Genomic DNA, 25,749 nt, shown 5'->3' with positions numbered 1-25,749 from the left:
TTTTTCCTCAATTTTAACGTGACAAAAGTCTTGAAAATAATAAAGTATTGACCAAGTTTCATCAAAATATAGTCACGTTATGTCCATAATAAAGTTAGCTAGCGTTAGCCGACATTACTACACACATCATTACTAGCAGGCACAAAACACTGGCGCTGACACAGAAACAAAACGATCTGCGCAAGGGTAAATTAAAATATTTACTCACCAAATGAGTGTGCCAAGCACAAGAATCGCTGTTATGCTGACGATAATCACAAGTGCCGTTGAAGCGATGTTTAGGTCCAGCTCAATGATATCCAGCTTCATCTACCGTTTGCAAAATTACGAATCCCGCCACGCCAAGACCCGCCTTACGAAGCAGCTTGATTGGTTGGGGATGATTGATTGATCTGCGCATGCCCACAGTGTCATAAACTTACTTTTTCTAAATTAATCCAGCTCAAGCAGACTGAGCTGGTAAGATTTTTCAACCTCAAAGTACAAGTAACTTACTAAAAGTGAGTGTTAATAGCAGGTTGATAAAAATTGATTAAGGTCAATTTAATATTTTTAATTAAATACCATGTTTGCTTTTACAGTGCATCACGTCCCTTCTAGGTCTCTGTATAATCGTGATTACTTAATAAAATGAAGCTTTATTATTGTAATGTTTTTAGAGGGGGCAATAAAAATGCAATTCTAAATCTAAAATGTAACGTATGCTGATATTATTTTCATTTGTCATGGTTAAAAACACATCTTGTGATTTGTTGTGAATGATTTACAAGAATTGATTGATAAAAGTCCAGTGTTACACAAAACTTTGATACACATGTGGACCTGGAAAACCCTTGTTTGCAAATTGACAAATGTATTCAATGTGATTTATAAAAGCAGGATCAGTTACACATGCTTAATATACAGTAAGGCTGAGGCATTAGGTGATTGAGGTTTTAACTAGAATCCTTACATTTTTACTTCTGTTGCAACTTGCTCATAGATATGAGCAAATATTATTTTCTAACTCAGTTCTGCTCAGCCTTTTTTCTCAGATACAGAGTGGCGTTTTACATCAAGGAAAATGCAGACAAGTCCTTGAAAATGATGAGGTCAGAGTCATTTGTCTTCATGTTAACTTTAAACAGCTACCCAGTAAAGTTTTTCCAGGAAACACCACAGACCTTCGTGTTCGTTTCAGCAATTTGAGCTCCATATCATCTGATGACCTGAAGATCTTCTCCCATCTGAGCCATCTCAGTCTGACCAGAAACCAACTGCAAACAACACCTGCGGATCTGCTCGTGGGCCTGTCTAATCTCTATATGCTTGACCTTACAGGTAATATGTGTCTTACAAAACTATGGTTACTCACTACACATTCAGTAGAATAAGGGATGTTATAGTATCTAATGATCAGCAAGGCCTATTAATATATAAAAATCATCTTTTAGACCCAACTCATATTAGTCTGGCAAATACTTAAAATCGTTTACTAGTAACAGTCACTCTTGAAATAAATGTCAACAAGTGTCTAATATTATTTAGAAAAAGAACCAGTTATCTAACAAATAATTGCTAGTAAATATTAAAAAGGTACCAGCCTACCTAAGGAATAAACACTAATTCATGCAAAAGATAACTACTAGCATAAGACACAAACACGTTTTACTGATTAAATGCTAGTCACACCATTTGAACATTTCTAAATGTTTAATGAAAGGGACAGTTCACCAAAAAGTGAATCGTCATTTAATCACCCATCACGTTCCTAACCTGTTTTGTCTTCTTCTAAAAACAAATGAAGATATTTTGAAGAAAGCTGGAAACCTGACCCAATTGACTTCCACAGTATTTTTATTTGCTACTATGGAAGACAATGTTACAGGTTTTCACCTTTGTTTAAAATATCTTCTTTACTTTTAAAGATTTGAAAGCATTTAAGGGTGAGTTAATTTTCCTTTTTTGTGAACTGTCCCTTTATGTAACACCAATGCAAGGAAGAGGAAAAAGTGTAATTGACTGCAAAAAATATAAACTTAAATAAAATAAAGTACATTTTAAGTACAATCTTATTTTTGTACTTAGTGAAATTGGCATCTATCTATCTATCTATCTATCTATCTATCTATCTATCTATCTATCTATCTATCTATCTATCTATCTATCTATCTATCTATCTATCTATCTATCTATCTATCTATCTATCTATCTGTCTGTCTGTCTGTCTGTCTGTCTGTCTGTCTGTCTGTCTGTCTGTCTGTCTGTCTGTCTGTCTGTCTGTCTGTCTGTCTGTCTGTCTGTCTCTCTGTCTGTCTGTCTGTCTCTCTCTCTCTCTGTCTGTCTGTCTGTCTGTCTATTGCTTTTTTTTTTTTAGGAAAAACTGTAAATGGCAATAGTTAGCCGAAAAAAGATTCTTTAATAACCTTGTTTATTTATAATATTATGCGTCACGCTTATTAACAATAATTTGTCGGTACGCCTGGGTTTGTCAGCAATCTCCAGAGTTTAGACTTCAAAAATAACCAGCTGGAGGAACTGACTTCTGGAGCTCTGGTGTCTCTGTCAAAACTCGAGGCCCTTTATCTAGAAAACAATAGACTCAAATCCCTGGACCCTTCAGTTTTCATCGGTAACCCAAACCTTCAGCAGGTGTTTATGAGCGGGAACCGTCTGGAAAGTCTTCCTGCTGGACTCTTCCTTCAACAGAAAGAGCTTGTTTTCCTCAACCTTAGAAACAACACTCTGCTGAATTTGCCCTCAGGTAGCCTATGTTCTGTGGTCGTTTGTATGCGTTATTGTCTGGTAATCCATGGCACTGCGACTCTGCTTTGGCGTATCTGTGGCATTGGCTGCGTTTGCACTGAAAGAGAATTTTTTATGATGATAAAATTACTTGTCAAACACCTGAACACATGAAGGGCAGAAACATTTCTGAAATTGCTGCCACAGAGCTTGGGATCAAGGAGAACACTAGTCTATAAAGGAATAATGATTATTAGTGGTTTCACAAAGGGCAGCCCAGGTCTAGGCCTTGTTCAATTATTTAAGCAGATTTTTAGACATTATTTAGAAAAAAAAAACATTATCGTTGTGCATCTTGAGAGAAATATATAAAACTGATGTAGGCTTTTTAAAGATACCTCTCAGCAAGCTTTAATTTAGACAACTTAAACTTGCTCTTCAGTCTTGGACAAGGCTAAAGCTTTGTTAGTGAAACCTGGGGCAAATATTAGATCAGTTTCTACAATATAGCAAGTTAAAAAAGATTAAACATGTAAATAAAAAATTAGAAAAAAATATTAGAATTATATAATTTAAATTCAAATTAGAGAAAACATTTATTGTTTATATTTACAACAAATTCAGCTAAATCATATTGTTGGAATAGTTTCAATTAGCATGTTGTACTGATCTCTGCATTATTGGAGTAAGCCAGATTTCCACAAATATTGTATTCTATAGGAAACTAAATTATTTAAAAGCAAGGTATTTTCTGAGAAATCTGTCAGGTTGTACTCATTATGGGTATTGTATAAGCTATAGTATTATAAAATGCTAGTTTAGGTAACTAAATGTGAAATAAGTGATCAAATCAAGTTTGGAGGATGGTGACAGTATTAACGTTGTAAATGAAAATAAATTTAAAGAATGTCTGATTTTGGTCAGCAGAGGACTCTAAACTCTGGTCAATGTCTGGTCAATGTCACTGTAAAGACACACCCTGTCGAAAAATTGGATTATTTTAAACCTATGACCTATTTTTGAACAAAATTAATTTATTTTTGGGGTTCCACTGTGATCCTAAAATAGAGCTTAATGTGAAATTCTCCTTTGACATTTAAATTGGCAAAATATACACAGTATTACCCATTAAACGCAGCCTTGGAACAATAATTTGTACTTTAAAAAATACCCTGGTTTGGGATTAGGCATGGGCCGGTAAAAGATTAAAAAAAATAATAATGTTAAATGACTAAAACTACTAGTACTTCACTTAAATAGTATAAAATAGTATAAATAGTAAAATGTAAACCTGACTGAGAAAATATTCTTGACTGGCTGTTTTTCAACACTTGTATTTCACAGGATGCACCAGCCCATGTTGGAGTCAGTCAGTTATGTACTCGTGTAAATAAGGACGACAAAAAATACAGACCAGTTCATTAGACCTTGAAGCCTAATATTTCTGCTGCTGTAATGTTGATGTTAACTAACCAAAATAAAGAAAGTTAAACTTGATTTTAAGTATAACATCATTTAAATGGCAATAACTTGTTGCTAGTTGTATTTTTATTAGTGCTGTCAAATGCTTAATCACATAAAAATTAAGTTTGTATTTACATAATATAATTTTGTGGAGTGTATATATTTATCATTTAGCGTACAGTATATACGTACACAAAGAAATGTATATATTTAGTATGTATGGCGAGGCAGTGGCGCAGTGGGTAGCACGTTCGCCTCACAGCAAGAAGGTCGCTGGGTCACTGGTTCGAACCTCGGCTCAGTTGCCGTTTCTGTGTGGAGTTTGCATGTTCTCCCTGCCTTCGCGTGGGTTTCCTTAGGGTACTCCGGTTTCCCCCACAGTCCAAAGACATAAAAGACATGGCTAAATTGTCCGTAGTGTATTAGAGTGTGTGTGTGAATGTGTGTGTGGATGTTTCCCAGAAATGGGTTGCGGCTGGAAGGGCATCCGCTGCGTAAAAACTTGCTGGATAAGTTGGCGGTTCATTCTGCTGTGGCGACCCCGGATTAATAAAGGGACTAAGCCGACAAGAAAATGAATGAATATAAATAATGACGTACATGTTAATTTTAATTTTGGGTTTGATTAGTTATGATTAATTGCTTGACACAACTGTTATTGTGTATGTATATGTTCATACTTAAAATGTTAATTAATATTCCATTTATAATTTTTTTATATTTTAACTTTATTATTTACATTCTGTAATTGATAGCATTAAAAGTTCTTTAATAACAGTATTTAAATTATGAAATAAATATTTAAACGATAAAATAAAGTCTGTGTTCAATATCACATTGCTTATTATTTAATTTAGCTGGGTTGCTGCAATTGAAATTAAGTATTGTTAAATTTCACTGGTATTGATTACTGAAATATATTGTGACTTCTCTGTTCACCACTCTATCTCTCTGTCCACATAGCTGTGCTGTGCATTCCAAGATGAAAAGTACCTTTATTTGGTGATGGAGTTCATGCCAGGTGGAGATCTGGTGACTCTGACCAGCAACTATGACATCCCAGAGGAATGGGCTCAATTCTATACAGCAGAAGTGGTGCTGGCACTCGACGCCATCCATTCTCTGGGCTTCATCCACAGAGACATCAAACCAGACAACATGCTGCTGGACCGCAATGGACACCTCAAACTCGCAGACTTTGGCACATGCATGAAGATGGACTCGGTGTGTGATAAGTGCATTTGAAATGTCTTTTAAAGTGTCTTCCAGCTGCAACCCCGTACTGGGAAAAACCTATACAGACTCCTTCAAACATACACTATGGCCAATTTGGTTTATTCAATTCACCTGTAATGCATGTGTTTGGACATGGGGAGAACAAACAAACTCCACAGTGAAATTCCAACTGGCCCAGCCGGGCTCGAATCAGCGACCTTTGTTACTGTGAGGCGACAGTGCTAACCACTGAGCCACAGTGTTGCCCCTGCGTCTTAATTTCTACAACAAATTCAGATTCAGTTTTTTTCAAAAACTGTATATAAAGGAAGTGTGGGATTTTGAATTTATTCTGTTTTTATAAGTGATTCAATGAACATTTATTTAAACAAGTGATTCAAAGTGGCTGATTAATTTGGAAACGAAGCAATTAGTGAATGTCTTTGTTGATGATTTATTTAAAACAGATTAAAGTTAAAAAAACAAACACACACACACACACACACACACACACACACACACACAACTCTTGCTCTAAGATGCACATTTTCTGCTTCAGCTTTGTTTGGTATTTTCTGTTGATCTGTTGAACAGAACTCGCTTTGTTGTGTTTTAATGGATGTTCAGGAAAGCCTGCTTGTGTTAACTTGCTTGTATTATTTCTATTATATTTCTATTGTATTAAATCTTACACATTTTATAATCAAAACCCCATAAAGGGATATTTATTATTATATTTTGGACTCTCAGGACATGATTTTGTTTGTTTTTCTCAATTGAATGAAGCTCTCTGTAACGCCAGCTCACAATACAATAAAATTTTTATTGAAAACGATAAATATCATACACCAGTAGTTGGTGTGTTTACATGTCGGGGAGAACGGGGTAAAGTGAGACACTTTTTACATTTTCTTCCCTCTAAGCGAGCTAAAATTATATATCAGTAAAATTTAAACATTTCTTATTAATTCAGAATGTTTTCTCGCAATGGAATTTATCAGACTGTATTTAGGATAAAGAAAAGTGAAAATATGATTGTTTAAAAAAAAGTCGTTTTGTGTCTCACTTTGCCCCAGCTGCAGCAGGCCAGAAAAATCAAAGGGGTAAAGTGAACCAGGTGAGGGTAAACTAATCCACTTACTTTTTCCACTTTAAAACTACCATAACAATGCATGTTGTAAGAGTCTGAATCCTGACAATCACACATTTCAGAACTAATGTCTGACTAGTCAATTATGGATTGCGAATTGGTCAATTAAGCACATTTGTTTTTCTAAACATTTGAAAGTAACTCAAAACTCATAAACTCAAAAAATCAAATACAACAATCTACTTCAAACTATTTAAATTTACATACTAATGACAGTTAGAACCAGTTAAATTAGAACACAATCCGGGGTCAGAACACAGGACCCTTAGAGCCAGCGATAGTATGGGGGTCAGAGAAAAGGACAATCAGAACCAGATAGAACAACTTGGGACGCACACAGGACTAGACCCACCTTTATAAGAACATCAGTCTAACTGTCATACAACTCCCACTCTTTTGTGTTTCCCTGGATTCTTCTTAAAATTTGTGCATGTGCCTCATCGCCAATCTAATTTTACCCTGGATTAACATTTATATATTGATCCTTAAACAACATTCAATAAGCCAATCAGAATTAAGGGGTACGTTTACCATTTATGTTCAGTTTAGGCTTATGGTTAGGTTTATGCACTTCTGATGATTGTTTTCCAACTATTATTCTCCTCTGATTTTGAGAGTAATGTACAGTTATGGCTGCGGGTTTAGGGGTAGGGAATAGGTATGGATTACATTTTCCAAAAAAAATGATGTTCCAGGACAAACATAGATGTAACCATGCCAGTAAAATAAATGCTTGTGTTTTTGTTGGAAAGTTATCTATGACAAAGTCTCCCACAGACAGATCTGTGTTTCTTGGACCACTACTCTCATCCTTAGAGCTCTTTTTGTCAGACACATTATCAACTGAGACAGGGACATCACTTTTCCCAGAGCTGCTAACTATGATTTTTTTTGGGTTGCTTTTTTTTTTTTTCCTTTTATTTGCTATTCTTTAGCTTTTTTGTCTTTCTTTATAGGCCTTTTCAATTGTCACACGGTTTCATTTGGATTGTGTTCTGGGGGACATTTGAGAATGGTAGCATTTCATGAAGAGACATGTATCCAGGTTGGCTAGAAACACATGGCACATCCATGTAGATAATATGCGCAGTGAATGGATTAGCATCAGTGAGTGAACTATCTGTAGGTGGATCATCTGCAGGGAGTAGATCTTCCAAATCTTCTGTAGTGGCAGGCTGGAACTCAGGATTTGGCCAGTCTGACACCATGAATAGTGCAAATGCTTTATCAAGGAAATTTTCTCAGTTATATGGAAAAATTCCAGTGCACCTAAATCCAGAAGTGATGTTGCTTAGTGTCACTGTTGATTTAAAGGCCTCATTCACAAGTCCTACAGTCTGGTAGACTAAATTTAACTTGTACTGTACCTTATGTCTCACTTTACCCCAGAGCATTTGTCTCACTTTACCCCACCGCCACATTTTAGAAAAAAAAATAATATTTTTTAGTAATTCAGGCTAATCTTGAGCTAGCATCCTCACATGGTTTTATATGTTGGTAGTTCATCAACATGTATGATATAAGTTTTTCTCCTTAAATCAATTTGCTTTTGCACAACAGTTGATTAAGTTGATGGCAAAAAATTACTTTTACTTGCAAAAAACATATTTTTGTGAAAAAACATGCTTTCCACAGCACCAGGAATTCCTATTCTACATGGTAAAGGAGATATGGAAGGGGCTTTAAAACAAAATTGTTATAGAGTGTTATATAAAATCCGTTGCCCAGATACAGGGGGTGTCTCACACTACCCACTGCCCACACAACCCAATGTCTCATTACCCGTTCTCCCCTACTGTACATGACCGAGAATGAGAGAGTTTCTTTTAGATTTTGTAGTGTGGAGATTTACAATTATCACCTCACACATTGCAGCAAATTTGTTTAAACAATCATTAACGTAGGTTTCAGAAGTCCTCCATTCGGTGATGATAGATGTCTGTGCTGCCATCTTGTGGCTAGATTGTACAGTGCAGTCCTTGAATTGAATGGAAATGAATTGTGTAAATAATTGAAATTTTAAACATACTTGTATTTCAGCTACATTAACTCATCCAGTAATGTTTATATCCATGTCTCTTCATGTGTGTTTAGACTGGTTTGGTAAGCTGTGACGCTGCTGTTGGGACACCTGATTACATTTCTCCAGAGGTTTTAATGTCTCAAGGAGGGACTGGTTATTACGGTCGCGAGTGTGACTGGTGGTCTGTTGGTGTTTTTATTTATGAGCTTCTAGTGGGTGAGTAGTGTCAGCTTCATATGCATCTCTTGTAATTTTAGTTCAGTGTTCTGATCATTAAATTTATTTATTCGTCTGTCACTCTGAGCAGGCGACACTCCATTTTATTCCGAGTCTCTGGTGGGCACATATGGAAAGATCATGGATCACAAGAACAGCTTAACTTTCCCAGATGATATTGAAATGTCAAAGGATGCCAAAGACCTCATCTGTGCCTTTCTGAGTAGCAGGTGAGACTGAGAAAAGTAAAGATTTGATTTGAGTTTTTTTCTTTCTTGTCAAGTTCAGACTCTTAGTCTCTTAATATACCCTTACTTGTTTGTTTTCAGAGGTTGGCTGGTAACATGTATTTTTGTCATTTTGAAATTAACTTTACTGTAAAAAAAAGCAAATTTTCAGGACAATTTATTACACACATGATGAGATTTCTTTTGTAGTTTGGAGTTTATAACCTGGGTTTGACATTAGCTTTTTTGATCACCAGCCACAGTGGCTAGGAGTTTTCCAACATTACTAACCACTCGCCATTTTCACTAACCACAATTTTAATGTTGGAAAAATACATTTTATATTCATAAATTTGAATTTGACATGCTAACTTTATTGATTTATACTTTGTGTCCACATGCCTCCTTGTTCATTTAACATTTTTGTGTGTTGTTTATGACCTTGCTCAATGAACATGAGCACATGGGATGTAATTTTTATAGTGTCGCAATGTAATTAATTTAATTTAATTTTTATTAATAGTTTATTTCACATGAGTTTTTAGGGCTCGACACTAAGGATTTGCTAAGTTTTTCTCTGGCTGCACCGAACTAATTATTTTTTTGAAACACATTTTAAAAAATGTGTAAAGCAAACAAAATAAAGCTATATGCATACACTTTTTATTCACAGTTGATACTTAAAAACAATATTCTCATATACTGTAAATACATTTATCACAGCCAAAGTGGCTAGTGAGAGTGGCTGTCTAACCCGCGACAGCTGAAATCCCCGCATTTGGCGAGTGTTAATGTCAAGCCCTGTTTATAACGTATTTAATGTAATCACAGGGTACCTTAGATCAGTTATCATTGTTATCATATGAAATTTTCCCTATTTTGTAAATGTTTGTGGTCAGTAGGATTTTTTTTTTTTGCTTAATGGTTTTAGAAAATCGTTGCACTTTTTTCCAAAATGGCAATCTTAAGGAATATTTCTTAAACACCAAATCATATATTTTTAAATTTAATTTAAGGAGAACATACAAGTCTATATTAATTTTGTGCTTTTAAAAGCTCTTCATAAAATAAGTCTTTCATAAAACTTTCATGTCCTACTGCTTTTACTAGACACTTACTAGCGTAATAAACCCTTACTTGTTTGTTTTTAGAGGTTGGCTGGTACTAAGCCATAGCAACATTTTAATTGAATTAAATTAGATTAAGACAACATACAAGCTGATCTTTATTCATGTTATGCCTTTAAAAGCTCTTTATAGACAAAGTCCCTAATAAAACATAAATTTCATGTCCTACTGCTTTTACTACATGTCATCTTCATGGACGTTCACCCTCCAGCCTGACAACTTCCATCTGAATTCCTTTTTTCTCCTTCCCTCTTTCTCCTCCCTCACATGCCCACATACAAGCATCTTGATCAAACATACAGAGAGGGGTTTAATGTTTTCTCTGTGTTTTCATGTAAACACACACACACACACACACACACACACACACACACACACACACACACACACACACACACACACACACTCCCTTTGCATTCAGGCTGCTGGAATGTCCCACACGTGGCAGTCCAAACTGCTGCACCCTCTCAATGCAGATGAAGTGAAAGGAAGGGGGAGTGAACGGTCCTTATTTTTGGATGTCTCTCTGACTGCTCCACTCCTCCATGCTGTGCTGTTGGATGTTCCTGGTGTATGTGTATACTTTAGTGGATTATCGCTTCTCTGTCTGTTTTGCTGACCAGTGTTTTGCTATGTTCAGGGAGATGAGGCTTGGCCGAACTGGAGTGAATGAAATAAAATGTCACCCCTTCTTCAAGAATGATCAGTGGACCTTCGACACCATACGAGACAGTAAGTCAGTGTGGCTGATCTGGGGGTCATGGCTTGTTAAAGTGATCTACATTTTATGCATGTGCTTGTTGGTAAAAGTGTAAACGTTCAATGTTGTTTTGGAGTTTAGTTGTGTGTTTGAGGATATTATGGTTATGAGGATTTTTGAAGCACAGCTTTTTAATTTCCTGACATTCCTCCTACTTTTTTCTCCACACACATGCAAACATTCACCTCACACCCTCATGCTACACTTTAAATGTCAAAGAAAGACAGCTTTGCATGCCATGTATTGCTACATTGCTCTTGCAGTTTTTGTGTGTGCACCATATTAAATAAACCAAATATTTCATTATTTTCTAATATTATTATTATTTTTTTATTAGTTTTTTTATTATTTTATTTACTTTATTGTGTTTAATCTACAACATTAGTCTTTTATTTTATTGAGCATTTTATTTTATGAGTTTCTGTGCACATTTTTTGCACTGCAATATCACTCTTTGCATTTTTTTTTGTTTTTATTAATTCTTTTTATTTTTGTGTTTTTGTGTCTTCAACCCTCTGCTTGTTTATACTTAAAAAAATAAAAAATAATAATAATATTAATAATAATATTACTTTTTGTTTTTGTGCTGAAACATTGTGCTGTTTTGTACTATCACTTATTTATTAATTTTGTGTATGTGTGTTTTGTTCTACAACATTTGTACAGTTTTGTCAGAAATGTTTTCTTTTCAAGTCAAATGACTGCAAATGTGCAAATGACAAAAAATAAATAAAAAATCTAAGGGACAAAATGTTTCTTAAATAGATAATCAATAAGAAATTGATGTAGCTGTAGACAAAGAAGCACAATTAATGAAACGCCAGAGGTTGTTGTGAAACTCAAACCACAAAACTGACAGATATTGACTGAAATAATAGATAATCAATTCATTTGAAGTATTCCGCCACGACACATTTGACAGTTTTGTCACTGAATTCTCGGGTGGTCTCAAGTCTACACTAAAAATATTCCTACTGCCTTACATGGTTCAGTTGAGTCAAATTAACTTTTCTAGTCATCTCAACTTGCATCAATCAAATAGATTACAAATATTAAGTTAAACTTGGTACAACTTTAAAAATGTTATATTATTAAAAAATGTTAAAGTAACATCAAAATATTTGTTGTCTTGACTTTTTGTCATTACATTTTTTACAGTGCAGCTAAAACTTTTTTTTCTATTCTTTAGCGGATAAATAGCTTTTTTGAATTGCCTGAAAAACCACCTCTTGCCAGTCTGAAGTGTGTGTGTGTGTGTGTGTGTGTGTGTGTGTGTGTGTGTGTGTGTGTGTGTGTGTGTGTGTGTGTGTGTGTGTGTGTGTGTGTGTGTGTGTGTGTGTGTGTGTGTGTGTGTGTGTGTGTGTGTGTGTGTGTGTGTGTGTGTGTGTGTGTGTGTGTGTGTGTGTGTGTGTGTGTGTTTTGTGTATGTTTGTGTGAGAGTGGCAGTTTTTGCTAATTAAACATTTCCAATGGACATATTTTCAATTCATAATGTCAGTTTGTGCAACTGTAGGGTAATAGAAACGGAGCGACTAGAGACCTGCACTAAAAGTCTTTAGTCTTGATGGTAAAGTAAACTAAGAGTTCATTAAGTTAGAATTAGATAGAAGTCTAATTGAATAGATTATTAATGGATTTTCATCGTTTGAAGATGTGATGGATTTGTAAGTGGTTTCTATGAAGCTTGTTTCTGCCTCGGAAAGATAGCAATTCTCTGAATTATTCGACTTTAACAATTCTAAACAAGAAATCTGAATCGCAATATAAATCTTAAAGGTCAGACTCCAGGATCTGTAGGTTTACTGTATTAGTGCTGGGCAGATTAATCACATGCAAAATATAAGTCTGACATTATATATGTGTGTGTATTATATATATTTGTTTTGTATATGTGATACACACATACATAGAAACTAAACTATACAAAACAATTTTGTTACATATATATGTTTACATTTATGTTTAATCTAAATATAAATCAACATTTTCTTTAAACAAACAAAATTCAATACTTTTGAAACAGAGAATTAAGCAGATGAACACAACACACAGCACATACAGTATTGTACAAAACACATTTTTATTGATGTTGTACAATGTTGTTCACCCTCCTCCTTCACATACAGTATGTCTCTACTCCTCTACTTTGTTCTTTGTCTTCCTCGTTCATACTGTTACTTTTTCTTGGCCGCCTCCTCCTTCTCCTTTTCTTCACCACCTCCTCCTCCTCCTCCTCCTTTTCAATGTCATTCATTTGCTCTTTCTCCTCAATGTGATTCTCCACCTCCTCACTTTCCTTTCCTTCCACCTCCTCCACTTCTTCCACCTTGCAGTTTTTTCTTGGCCGCCTCCTCCTTCTCTTTTTCTTCACCTCCTCCTCCTCCTTTCCAATGTATTTTATTTTCTCCTCATTGTTCTCTTCCTCAGCTTTCATCTTGTCCTCCTCCTCCTTTATTTGCTCAAACAGAAACTTTGCCGCAGATAGCCTTCTAGCGATAATTTTCCTTCTCCAGAGCTCCTTCTCTGACAGTCGGGTGCTGGTATCTTTTCTTTTCTTTTTCTCCACCACCCCCTTCTCCTCTTTCATCACCTCCTCCTCCTCTTTCATCACCTCCTCCTCCTTCTCCACCACCTCTTCCTTCTGCATTATCTCTTTCTCTTCCTCCTTTTTCTCCACCACCTTCTCCTCCTCCATTTTCCTTCTCCAGAACTCCTCCTCTGACAGTCGGGTGCTGGTATCTTTCTTTCTTTTCTTTTTCCCCACCACCACCTTCTCCTCTTTCATCACCTCCTCCTCCTTCTCCACCTCTTCCTTCTGCGTTATCTCTTTCTCTTCTTCCTTTTTCTCCACCACCTTCTCCTCTTTCATCACCTCCTCCTCCTTCTCCACCTCTTCCTTCTGCATTATCTCTTTCTCTTCTTCCTTTTTCTCCACCACCTTCTCCTCCTCTGTTAGTTGGGTGCTGGTATCTTTCTTTATTTGTTTATTTTTCTCCACCATCACCACTTCCACCACCATCACCACCACCTTCTTCTTTTTCATCACCTGCTCCTTCTTCTCCTCCACAATCTCATTCTGCATTATCTCCTTCCCTTCTTCCTTTTTCTCCACCACCTTCTCCTCTCCACTTTTCTCCTCCTCCTCCTCATTTGTCTTTTCTTGCTTTGTGTTATCTTTCTCTGTGTCCACCATCACCACCTCCTCCTTCTCTTCTTCCATCACCTCCTCTTTCTTCTCCACCACCTCCTCCTGCATTATCTCCTTCACTTCTTCCTCTTCCACAATCATCTTTTCATAGATCTCATGTTCAGAATCTGTTAAGACAAATGATTGCAGTTTGCACATAGTACAAAGTCATTTTCAAGGAGACGTTAAACTCCAGATAAAGGGGAGTAAAAATACAGTTTATTAATGACATTATACACTAGAAAATATTGAGATGCAAAAACCATCATTTACCATCAGATGAGGAAAGTGTGAACGGCTCATTACGAGGACAGAAGCAGAACCATCGAAGAGCAGCTCTGATGAAAGAAGCAACCTTGCTCTTCTTTCTCTTCTTTCTCTTTTCTTTCACTTTCTCCTTCTCATCTGTTAAAAGAGAAATGATTGCACATCTTTACACACTTGTCCACAGTAATTTGAGAGAAATTTAAAATGAACATTCACCAAAAACAAAAACCCCAATATATAACCATTTTAAAAAGTTATTGTAGCTAAACCAAGGTTACCACAAGTTTACCATGGATTTGCTACACTTTTGTATTTTATTATTAATTATTGTATTTGACTATAATATTTTATTATTTTCATGTTATATAAAACTGCTTACACAAATGATCAATGCACCAAACGATTTAAAAACTACATGTTCAGTGCACTTTTTTAAAATAGAAAGCTGAATACTGGGTTATATTGCACAGCTAGAGTTTTTCAGCCAACAGTAAATTTCCGATGAAAGGTTTCTGTGATTATTTAACGTTTTATAAGGTTGCTTTTACACCATAAACATCGTGATATAATTAAATTACAATCAGTTAAATTAACCTAAGGATTCGTTTAGTTGTTCAAGCATAAAACGAGACAATAGTCTATTGTATGGAACCGCTAGCACCGTCAGTACCAGCAGGCTAGCGCAGAAACTCCATTTAAAATACTGAGCTAAAATAAATTTTCATGTTTATTTTAAATGTCATTTAATGCAGTGATTCTTGTCCGGTCTGAGACCCACTTTATATCAAATATATATTAGTCAGTGAAGATCACATATTTTTAAAGAGAACAGATGTGCTGATTTTGTAATGGAAAGACAGTTCACCGAAAGCCATCGGGGCTGTCGGTTGAAAATGAAAAGTCTGTGTGCATATCTCATTTTACTAAAGGATTTTAGACTAAAGTTGTATCAGAAAAGCTGAAAATGAAATACATTATCATTTTACCCAAAATGTTGCATTAAGATGCACGTGAATGCAATGATAGCCAGCAGTTTAACCAGCTGTCTATTATCCTGTACAAACATTATTTTTAATAGTAAGTATATTATTATGTCAGGAAAACACTGGATATTGGATAGCACAATGTAAATAAGACTCACTATTAGTGCCATTTCTTGGCCTTTCTTTGAGCTGCTTCACTTTTTTCTGGCTCTGGGAGATCTTGCAGGCTTTGTCTTCCTCCATTTTAGCAGCTGATGTTGTGGGGAGATCAGAAATCTGTTCAACCATCATATAATCGGTACAGGGTTTCAGTCTTTCACCTGTAACCACTCAAAAACTTGGGGTTTGCTAGCTGGAATAGAATGAGGATTTCGGTCTTGCACCGTGAATCACTCAAACGGAAGATGTTCAATCGCTGAGACAGTCTCAAAACACTCGGAACGCAAGTTTTTTAACACTTAACAGCCAAAAGCACACCTGTACTACTCCACTTCAACAAACCCACAAGATATTCTCCGATGATGCAGGGCTTCAAGTACACTTTTGGAATGCGTTCTATTCTCAGAACATGTCACTATGGTAACAAGACATAAGACTAAGAAATGTTTTCTTTTAAACTCAAATGACTGCAAATGTGCAAATGACATAAAATAAATGAAAAAATAGCTAAATAAATTGATCTAAGGGACAAAAGCTGTCTTAAATAGATAATCAGTTAGAAATTGATGTAACTGTAGACAAAGAAGCACAACAAATGAAACCTGTGAGGTGAAACTCAAACCACAAAACTGACATATATTGACTGAAATAATATCTAATAAATTATGCTAAAGTATTCCGCTTCAATGTGATCCATCCACCAAGACATGCTGCAAATATACATGCCATTCCATAAGAAATAAATAATATAGTCATTAGTGTAGGAGTGCAACATCAACTCGCAGGAAAACAAAAATCAAAACTAAATGTAAATAATTACCTTTGAACAGGAAATATAGTTTAACAAATGAAAATCAAGAAAATAATTCAGATTCAGGCCGTAAGAGGCAGAACAAATATGTGCAAAAGCACAGGCAACATATATTCAAAATGTGAATCAAAAATAGTTGAGTTGGTAACACTGAGTGATCAAAAAATGAAATACAAAATAACTTTATTTACTAAAGTATAGCCAGAATGTTTTTTTTAAACTGCAGATAATGCTAAACATGCTAAACTTTTAGGAATAGTGTATTAGTGTAATAATTGATCATTTTTATATCCCTTTACATAATCTTTCATTTACAATCAAATTATTTACATAAGAAAGTGTGAGTGGACAACATAAAGTTTATAAATAGGCATGAAACTTAAGGGTTTATAACAGAAGCGCATTAGAATAAGAGTTATACTCAATCAGTTTGGACCAAATGCTAACAATATATATTTTTGCATTTTTTTGTGTAGTTTTCTTCATAATAAATATACTTTAAACAATGTTAAACTTGTAATTAAAAAAGAGGCATGTTGAAAAAAATCTACACAACTATTCAATTCAATTCAGCTTTATTTGTATAGCGCTTTTACAATGTAGATTGTGTCAAAGCAGCTTCACATAAATGGTCATAGTAACTGGATCAGATGCAAACTAGAGTTTTCTTGTTTTGACTCATTAAAATATGTGGTAAAGAAATAAGTACATGTGTTCCTTTTTCAATTTCATTGCTCCAACCGGGCCATTAACCAAAAACCATTAGTGTTTAGACATGTATGATCTAAAATTTCATTCATAATGGTCTTAAAATGATCTTAAAAAGTCTTAAATTTGACTTGATGAAACCTGCAGAAACGCTGAAATAATGAGGGCTTTTGTTATGGTGCAGACAGAGAAAGGTAACTTTTTACTACAATAAAATCACATTAAATACATTTCCTTATTGAAATCATTATTTATTTTAAATAACTTTAAATCAAAAGAGCTAGTCAAAGCTGTTAAGTATTGCCAAAGTATTGCAGAATACATAAACAATGAGTACAATCTTAAAGGGATTTTGTAATACATATATAGAATATATACCTACACACACTTAGTTTTAATAAGTACGCAAATAAGAAAACTGATATGATTATTAAAAGATAATGGGAAAAAACTATTAAGAATAATAAATAAAAATACAATACACAATGGTTTATTTATTCAGATGGTTTGTAGTAATACCATCCATATATATGTGTTTGTGTATGTGTGTGTGTGTGTGTGTGTGTGTGTGTGTGTGTAAATTGTGTTTTTTGCATCATATAAGTATTTTGACTTTAATAATGGGAATAAAACAAACTTTAAACAAACCTGAGATGGAAATAATGAAAAAAGCAAAATGGTAATTAGAGGGAAAAAACATAAATCCAAAACTATTTAGTCACATAATACACTATATATTCACTGGCCACTTTATTAGGTACACCTTAATAGTATCATATTTCCTTTTGCCTTCCGAACTGCCTTAATTCTTCGCGGCACAGATTCAACAAGGTACTGGAAATATTCCTTAGAGATTTTGGTCCATATTAACATGATAGAATCACTAAGTTGCTGCAGATTTGTCAGCTGCACATCCATGATGTGAATCTCCCTTTCCATCATATCCCAAAGGTCCACTATTGGAGGCCATTTGAGTACAGTGACCTCATTGTCATGTTCAGGAAACCAGTCTGAGGCATTGACATAATGCTCAATTGGTACTAGTTGGCTCAAATTGGCACAATAGAAAAAAACAGTTATACTAGGAATTAGTATTCAGAAATTTTTTTTCTATGTGAATATATTTGAAAATCGATTAGATTCCTGTGATTTAGTTGTTCAGAATTTTTTGTTTGTTTGTTTGAAAATACTTCTCAAGCACACATTATATGATTTGCCATTTTAAAGACGTTTCTAATGGTACAAAAGTAGACATATCGTCTATATCCACCTATGTTTAAAATCTTCCGGATTACCAGTAGGGATAATGGTTGAAATGGATAGGGCAAGAGACCTGCAGCACCTCTATCCACTGTGTCTGCATTCAGACCCAGGAGTTGAGGAGGAGAGAAATCCTCCTCATTTATAGTGTATATATAAGCATGATTATCTTTAATTATATAACAAATTGTCGTCATGTGTATATGAAATTATGAATAATAAATGCAGCAGGACATTAAATGATATGATATGATATGATATGATATGATATGATATTATATGATATATGCACAAAAGTGTTAAGCACCAAGCGAATCAACATGATTTCATCGATAAAATATGAACTCTTTAACACCAATAATTGTTCTAAACAAAGCAAATGATCATATTAGAATGATTTCTTGAGTAATATTTCCGAAAATTCAGCTTTGAACTACAGGAATAAATAAAAAATGTTACAAAATGTTCACATACAATTGAAGACAAAATTATTAGCTCTGTAAAAATTTCACAGGCTAACACCCTTTACTTTAACTGTAGAAAACAGCTGCAGACTAGAAGAGATTTCTTTTAGAACATAAAAAATATCTCCTCCAGATGAACATTAATTCATTATTATTCTTCTATTCTACACAAGCTGGAGGAGTCAAACCGTACGCTGACTGTGGATGTTGCCAACCTGGCCAGTGAGAAAGAGGAGCTCAACAATAAACTGAAGCACATACAGCAAAGTGAGCTGACTTCTATAATAATATAAATAGAGTGATGGTACAATGTTCGTTTACCATGCTTTAACATTTAATAAACAGAGCTGGAGAAGATCAAAGAAGAAGAGAAACAGATGAAATCTCTCACAGTGTCGTATGAGAAGCAGATACAGGTGGAGAAAACACTCAAGATTCAGGTGCATTTTGAATTTTTTATCACAGCTTTGTAACTGTTGATTACATTATAGCTTAAAATAGCAGTTTTTTTTTTCATGTCTCGGCTGAATTCCATTATCAGATGTCTGTATTGTAGGCTATAAACAAGCTGGCGGAGGTCATGAAGGAGACGGATATTGATTCAGATCTGATTCTGAATCACAAGCTGTCAATGTGATGCGATTTGATTCTCGATTCAATTATGCGAATACAGACTTTAGTGGCACTCTTAAGTACCTTAACACAGAACCTGCCTCTGTGTTTTAGATGCATAAATAAGTGGTCATAATATCAAATGCAGCCGGGCCCATATATATATATTGAAGTTAGCAACTTCCATGATTCCACACTCAGTCACAGCCTCATCATGTCAAATTCTATAGAAAAATCTATCAATTATTATTATTATTATTATTATTATTATTATTATTATATGTCGTCTAGTTATACAGTGGATTCCCCCACATGCTCTTAGAAAACACACTTACTGTAAAAAAAAAATAAGAATATAGAAAAAAATAATCCACAGCTGTCATGTGTCAATATTGTATTGATTACTTAAAAAATAAAAAGATACATTGATTCCTTTTGTCTAGCGTTTCATACAATCCATAAATGTCTGAATCTGTTCAGAAAGTTGTGTTGTTGTGTGTGCAGATGATAGAAGAGGAGTCTCAGGTGCGTCTGGAGATGCAGATGTCTCTGGACAGTAAAGACAGTGATATTGAGCGTCTGCGCAGTCAACTCACGTCTCTGAGCATTCACTCTCTGGACACCACCAGCATCAATTATTAACTTTCTTTACTTATTACACACTTGGGGGATTTCCTTTTTTGTAATTTATCTTGCGCTTATTTATTGATTAACTTAACTATATTCAGTTAACATTTAATTAGGTATTCTCTCCATTAATTTATATTTCAATTACTTTTTTATGGATTTCACCTTACAAATTTACTTAGGTAAAGTTTATCTATATATTTATATATTAGTTTTTTTAATATATTCAGTCAATTTGCTATTTTTTTAATTATTTGAGTGTTTTATTAGAGATGCCCCCATCCAATTGTATAAAGTGTCGGTTTGATTAAGTAAAATAACTTTATTTACTTAAATTAAAATCATCCTAATAAATCAATGATAAAGAACTTAACACCTGACATTCATTTTATGCGTTGTTTACTTTATTTATAATGTATCATACCTGTCAACATTAGGATGTGAAAATAAGGAATATTAAAATTAATAGCTATTGTAAAGAAATGGATTTAATAAAAGTATCTGATTGTTTTCCTAACTGTTTATGCTCATTTAAAACAAAATTTGTTGTTTAAAAGAAATCCCACTAAGATTGACTTTTTAAAAAATATTATTATTATTATTAATAATATTATTATTGTTATTATTGTTAATATTAACATTATTATTATTATTATTATTAATATTATGTGAATATGTCTGTTAAAACATGAATCCAAAACCCACTGTGTCCACTTTTGCTTCGCTTCAAATAGCATGTACAGATATGTTTGGGAAACAGCTTCTATTTATCAATATGGATACGCATCTGACAGTCACACACTGTGTTTTCAGGATTGTGTAGCAGGGGCAATAGCGTCTTTAATAGAAAGGAAAGAATTTTTTTAACCGTTTTTATATCTATTTTAAGGTGTTTTCATGCCTGAATAAAATTCACATTTAAGAGCAAGGGGCGTCCCCTGGTGGTTCGGCAGTATAGGCTGCATATAGGAAGGATCACCTCTTTAAAGTTTGATACCTACAAATAATACAGCCGAACTGTACTAATAAAGATATGTCCCCTTGGTTAAAAATGGTTTCATCATTGTTATTTTTATAGCATAGAGACTACGTCATTATGCTTATTTTCAAAGTTTTTCTCGGGTTCAACGACAAAGCTAATTTTTCTTCAAAACTACTTATTGCATTATTTGTTGTGTTACTTACAGTCAACAGTCTGACTCCTGAAGCAGAATAAATGCAGGAAAAGACATTTTCCATACTCATAATAACTAACTAGACAACCCTCGGATGGGAGGGGACATTTCCCACCAGGATTAAAAATTTAAAATATGGGAAAATACCCTCACGGGATGATAGCAGGATAGAATTGTAAAATACAGGAGAATGCTGGGAAAAACAGGTATGTATTGTATTGATCCACTTCATTAATTTACTTTATAATTTTTGTTAATACATTTTTACTTGCATAAATTCGATTGAGCATTGAATCCAGTATATCCCAAATTCACAAAGCTCTTGTTTTTAAACATTCACTGACTCTACAACACATAATCAATACACATAACCACCACTCTTTCCTCTTTTCCTTTCTTTCCTCTTTCCTCTTTCCTTTCTTTTTTCTCTTTTCTCTTCTAAACTTGCACTTTTCCTTCTAATGTTCATCCTTGTGCTTCATTACCCCTTCTTCTTTCCTCTGTGGTCATGATATTTGTGTAGTGCGAATCACACACTCACACACCTCGGAGTCTATGTCCTTCACATACCAGCCAAGCTCCAAGTCGGTGTGTATTGATACCCGGCCCTGTCGAATCGCTCCTCGCTTCTCCTCTGACTCTGATGAAGAGGAGGATGAGGAAGATGAGTGGAGGCAAACACCTGCCCTTACATATGAGACGCCTCCTGACCCTGAGGCTGCAGGTGATCCTGCATGGAGACTAACCTTTATTCAGTGTGGAGTTCAATGCTAAACTCCTTGACAGTGTTTTTGGGCATAATCAAGGGGATTACTGTGTCTGGAACACTGGAGGAGACTAATAATGTTTATAAACTATAAGGCAATCGAATAGTGAAGGATTATCTTGGCCTAATTCTAGATGAAAAGTAAGGATTGGTAAACATTTTTTTCAAATAATATTTTAATAATCATAAATGTACTCTCAGTTGTACGCCTAATACAGTATGTTAACATTTAGTTCAGAATTGCTTAATTCGTGTAAATTATATAATTTTTTTCAGCTGAACATTTTGGAATTTAAGGGAAATGTGTTAGTAGTTTGCATTAGTTCCTATTGGTCCCTTTACAGTACATGTTCAAATAGGAATTGTTTTGCTATTTCCGTATTTTTGTAAGTATTAAATTGATGCTTCAAAAGGATATTTGTACTCAGTTCATGTGTACTGTAAACCCTGCTTGCTTTCATCTGATTGGTCATCTCTTTTTTTTTCTGACATTGACGAGTGCCAATATACAGCTGAAGCAGAGCTAACAACAAAGCACTGTATATGTACATTTGGCAGAGCAGTGCAAGAATTTCAGATAATGGAAGACACCATTTCCAGTTATTTGGTGGATTTGTTTCCCTCAGTGTTGATTATGACCGGTGGCATAATGAGTTTACAATGCCCAAAAATACTGTCTAGGTAGGCTGCACACTAGATCAGTGGTTCCCAACCTGATATACACACTCCACAACTTAAATATATATCTTAAATATTTCAGTTTTTATATATATTTAATGTATAAAACAGGTTTACCATATAAAAAAGATTTATTAAACATACAAAAAGTCTTAAAGAAAAAAGTAAATATTGTTTTTATTCAGTTTATTTAATTATTATAGATATTTTTAAGTAATTTAAAATATTTGTTTAAAAGAGCAAAAGTTGCTACATTTACACATGCATTAATTTTAGTTTTTAATTTTAGACCTAATCGGACCAAAAATTCGAAACACCCCAGTCAATCCAGCTTGAGTTTATTTTCTCTAGAATTCAAAAACCCTTTGGACTTTTGCAATGTACACATATTTCCATATGATTTACATATTATAAACATGCTTATACATATATGCATCAGTTCTGTGTGCATGATATCAAAAATCTGGAAACCACTGCACTGTTTGAAGCACAGCCGCACTTTTCAGCATTGTGTGATCAGATTTGAGATTAATTCACACTGCTCAACACATGTGTTTTCTGTACGCCTGTTAACACTACTAAGAGAAAACCTTTTTATTATAAGAGATTTTGTTGTATAGTTTTGCATTCTGTCTTTGAGATTAATATTTTTTGAAAGCTTACATTTCTTAAAGAAATTTTATATGATTGGTCACTTTTAGTTGTGACTCTATTATATTAAAATATATTAAAACACTAAATACTATTTTTTGTTTGTTTATTAGCCGCAGAGTCCGGTCTTGAAGGTTGGCTCTCAATGCCTGCCAAAAACACCAAACGGTTTGGATGGGATAAGAAGGTAATGGTTTAAACACACACACACACACACACACTTACACATACATATATCACATTAATAAACTCTCTGATCATCTGTGCTTTTGCCTCATTGCAGTATGTGGTTGTGAGCAGCAAGAAGATCCTGTTTTAGGCCGTACTCACACTAGGTACAGTTGCACGCTTGTTCCGTCTCCCGTCTCCCCCGATGGCCCGCGCTCACACCTCTAACGGGCCTCGGCACGCTTACGTCATCGCTGCTGCGCTGTTCAGTGAGAAGCGCTCTCTCACTCAGCAGCACAGTGGAGATTTCTCTAGTTATATCGTTTCAGTCGTTTGTTATGCAGTGACATGCAGTCAAATATTTCGCCAAACAGTCCTTAGGGATGCGATGACACGCAATCAGATATTTCGCCCAACAGATCCGCCACTTTTGGCGCTCATAAACAATCATAAAACCCTCGTGCTGCAGGAATGAGGAGGTCTGATGAAGCCGCGCAGCTGTCGTGCTGTGAGGAGTTCTCGTCTTCAATAATCTACGGCAGTTTGCGTTCACTGAAACAGCCCCTTAAACTACATTTAGCCCGATTCAGCGCACTCACACTTCTCAAACGATCCGGGAAACAGGCCTGGGAACGATACGGATGGCATAGTGTGAGTAGGCCCTTATGACTCTGAACAAGACCGAGAGCAGTCCAGTCCATTCATGATCCTGGACATTGAGTGAGTTTGAAAGGCCTTGTATACTTACTAATGTAAAAATAGGTCTAATTATATAATTTTAAAAGTGTATTCATTTGTATTGTATTTGTTAGTTATACATAGAGGGTAGTTTTTTCGACACTCAAAATAAAATACAATAACTGTGGCGAATTTAGTTTATCAATAAAGGTTTTCAACTAATCGGTTCGATTTAAATAATTGGGTTTTAAAAATGGATTCATTCAAATTGCCTAAAATCATTTAAAAATTGTTCCTTGTGCAAACAAATGAACGTATTTAGCTAAAATGTACTTAACGTGGTCTAATTTCATTTAATTATTTATAAATTGATTGTTATGGTAGCTTATTAAACATATTTTGCTTTTGAAAACATTTAATTATTGTATAAAGTCATCAATTTTCATTTTCATTTATATATTATAGATATATAAATGTTTCTTTGCTCTGTTAAACATCATTTGGGAAATATAAAAAAAAATCAAAGGGGGCTAATAATTCTGACTTCATCTGTATATAAAATTGGTTATTGTACTGTATGTAAAACAACATTTGTTTGATTTGTACTATTTCAGAAATATTACCTGATTAATTTATGCATGACTGACAAATATACATGGCATTTAGTCAGTTAATTTTATATACTTAATCAATCAGTGGTTTCATCAAGTGTAAATATAATCATGTCTTTTTTTCTTCCCCCTCAGCAAACTCTTTCACGTGAGACCCGTCACTCAGACAGATGTTTACCGCGCAGATCCCAGAGAAATCCCTCGCATCTTCCAGGTAATTATAGCACACTTTAGTGTTAATTAGGGATGTACAATTCTTTTTTAAAAATCCCATGATCCATCTTTGTTTAAATTAATAATCAATGCATTGACTAAATGTTAAGCTTAATGAAAGAATCATCTACTTCTGCCTGACATTGTCACCAGTATGACAGGATATGCAAATGACACGCAAAACACAAATATCCACTCTGAGGCAAATGTTTTTATTGTAAATAAAATGGTAGTAAGATTGTAAAAAGAAGTAATGGTTGGGACATTTATTGATTAAAATGTCTAGAATAGAATGATGTTATTTATTAGCCACTTCATCTGTCGTTATCTGTCCTTCCATGAATCATTAGTATTTATGCATTAAATATTCATGAGCTAAATGTAGCTTTTGGGATAGATGATATGCTAAACCATTTCAGGTAATAAGCCATTTTTTAATGCTTTCCACAAAAGACGCAAACACAGAATACAACACCACAACCCTGGAGCGTAAACTGATGTTTATTCTGTTTCTCCAACATAAGCACATGCTCGCTTACTTCATTTGAGCATAAGCCACTTGCACCTCAAATTAAGCAGCTAAATGTTGACATCCCTCATATGAACTTTTCTTCTGTGTGCAGATACTATATGCGAATGAAGGAGAGAGCAAGAAAGAGGAGCTGCATGTGGAGTCGTTATCTGTGACTGAGAGGTCACTGTGTATCCCACACAAGGGTCACGAGTTTGTTCTGACGCTTTATCACTTCCCCTCGAGCTGCGAGGTCTGTCCACGACCCTTATAGCACGTCTTCAGACCTCCGCCGGCTCTCGAGTGCAAACGCT

The 25,749-nt window shown here is 34.7% G+C and overlaps 2 protein-coding genes across 9 annotated transcripts; one reads left to right on the top strand and one right to left on the bottom strand.

The window, feature by feature from the left end:
* Positions 1–884: 884 nt before the first annotated feature.
* Positions 885–20,498, top strand: LOC137489722 (rho-associated protein kinase 2-like). 6 transcript variants are annotated; one of them, XR_012395878.1, is made up of 8 exons: positions 885–1,091; positions 1,181–1,283; positions 5,152–5,412; positions 8,648–8,792; positions 8,884–9,022; positions 18,919–19,012; positions 19,091–19,185; positions 19,862–20,442. XR_012395878.1 is itself a non-coding variant. In XM_073933429.1 (7 exons), the coding sequence occupies exons 1-7, from the start codon at positions 985–987 to the stop codon at positions 19,915–19,917; spliced, it is 903 nt and encodes a 300-aa protein (XP_073789530.1). In that variant the 5' UTR covers positions 885–984; the 3' UTR covers positions 19,918–20,049. The 6 variants fall into 6 exon arrangements, 5 of the variants coding, with proteins under 5 accessions (XP_073789530.1, XP_073789531.1, XP_073789532.1 ...); XM_073933429.1 differs by lacking the exons at positions 18,919–19,012; positions 19,091–19,185 and adding an exon at positions 10,787–10,878 and having other exon boundaries at positions 19,862–20,049; XM_073933430.1 differs by lacking the exons at positions 18,919–19,012; positions 19,091–19,185 and having other exon boundaries at positions 19,862–19,947.
* Positions 12,968–17,593, bottom strand: LOC141379333 (uncharacterized). Of its 3 annotated transcripts, none has more exons than XM_073933415.1 (3): positions 15,502–17,593; positions 14,367–14,498; positions 12,968–14,221 (listed from the first exon to the last, which is right to left on the bottom strand). In XM_073933415.1, the coding sequence occupies exons 1-3, from the start codon at positions 15,632–15,634 to the stop codon at positions 13,023–13,025; spliced, it is 1,464 nt and encodes a 487-aa protein (XP_073789516.1). In that variant the 5' UTR covers positions 15,635–17,593; the 3' UTR covers positions 12,968–13,022. The 3 variants fall into 3 exon arrangements, with proteins under 3 accessions (XP_073789516.1, XP_073789518.1, XP_073789517.1); XM_073933417.1 differs by having other exon boundaries at positions 14,367–15,414; positions 15,502–15,849; XM_073933416.1 differs by lacking the exon at positions 14,367–14,498 and having other exon boundaries at positions 15,502–16,338.
* Positions 20,499–25,749: the final 5,251 nt, after the last annotated feature.

Source organism: Danio rerio, chromosome 20, assembly GCF_049306965.1.
Source record: "Danio rerio strain Tuebingen ecotype United States chromosome 20, GRCz12tu, whole genome shotgun sequence".
In the NCBI taxonomy this organism is placed as follows: domain Eukaryota; kingdom Metazoa; phylum Chordata; class Actinopteri; order Cypriniformes; family Danionidae; genus Danio; species Danio rerio.
Note: the sequence above shows the minus strand (reverse complement) of the source record. Positions and strands in the feature narration are given on the sequence as shown.

Excerpts from the sequence above, each read along its gene's own strand:
- LOC137489722 (XM_073933429.1), top strand. The coding sequence starts at position 985 with ATGAGCAAATATTATTTTCTAACTCAGTTCTGCTCAGCCTTTTTTCTC. Across the intron at positions 8,793-8,883 it reads TATTTATGAGCTTCTAGTGG|GCGACACTCCATTTTATTCC; the intron begins GTGAGTAGTGTC and ends CACTCTGAGCAG. Across the intron at positions 10,879-19,861 it reads CTTCGACACCATACGAGACA|ATGATAGAAGAGGAGTCTCA; the intron begins GTAAGTCAGTGT and ends TTGTGTGTGCAG.
- LOC141379333 (XM_073933415.1), bottom strand. The coding sequence starts at position 15,634 with ATGATGGTTGAACAGATTTCTGATCTCCCCACAACATCAGCTGCTAAA. Across the intron at positions 14,499-15,501 it reads GCCAAGAAATGGCACTAATA|ATGAGAAGGAGAAAGTGAAA; the intron begins GTGAGTCTTATT and ends CTCTTTTAACAG. Across the intron at positions 14,222-14,366 it reads CACACTTTCCTCATCTGATG|ATTCTGAACATGAGATCTAT; the intron begins GTAAATGATGGT and ends TTGTCTTAACAG.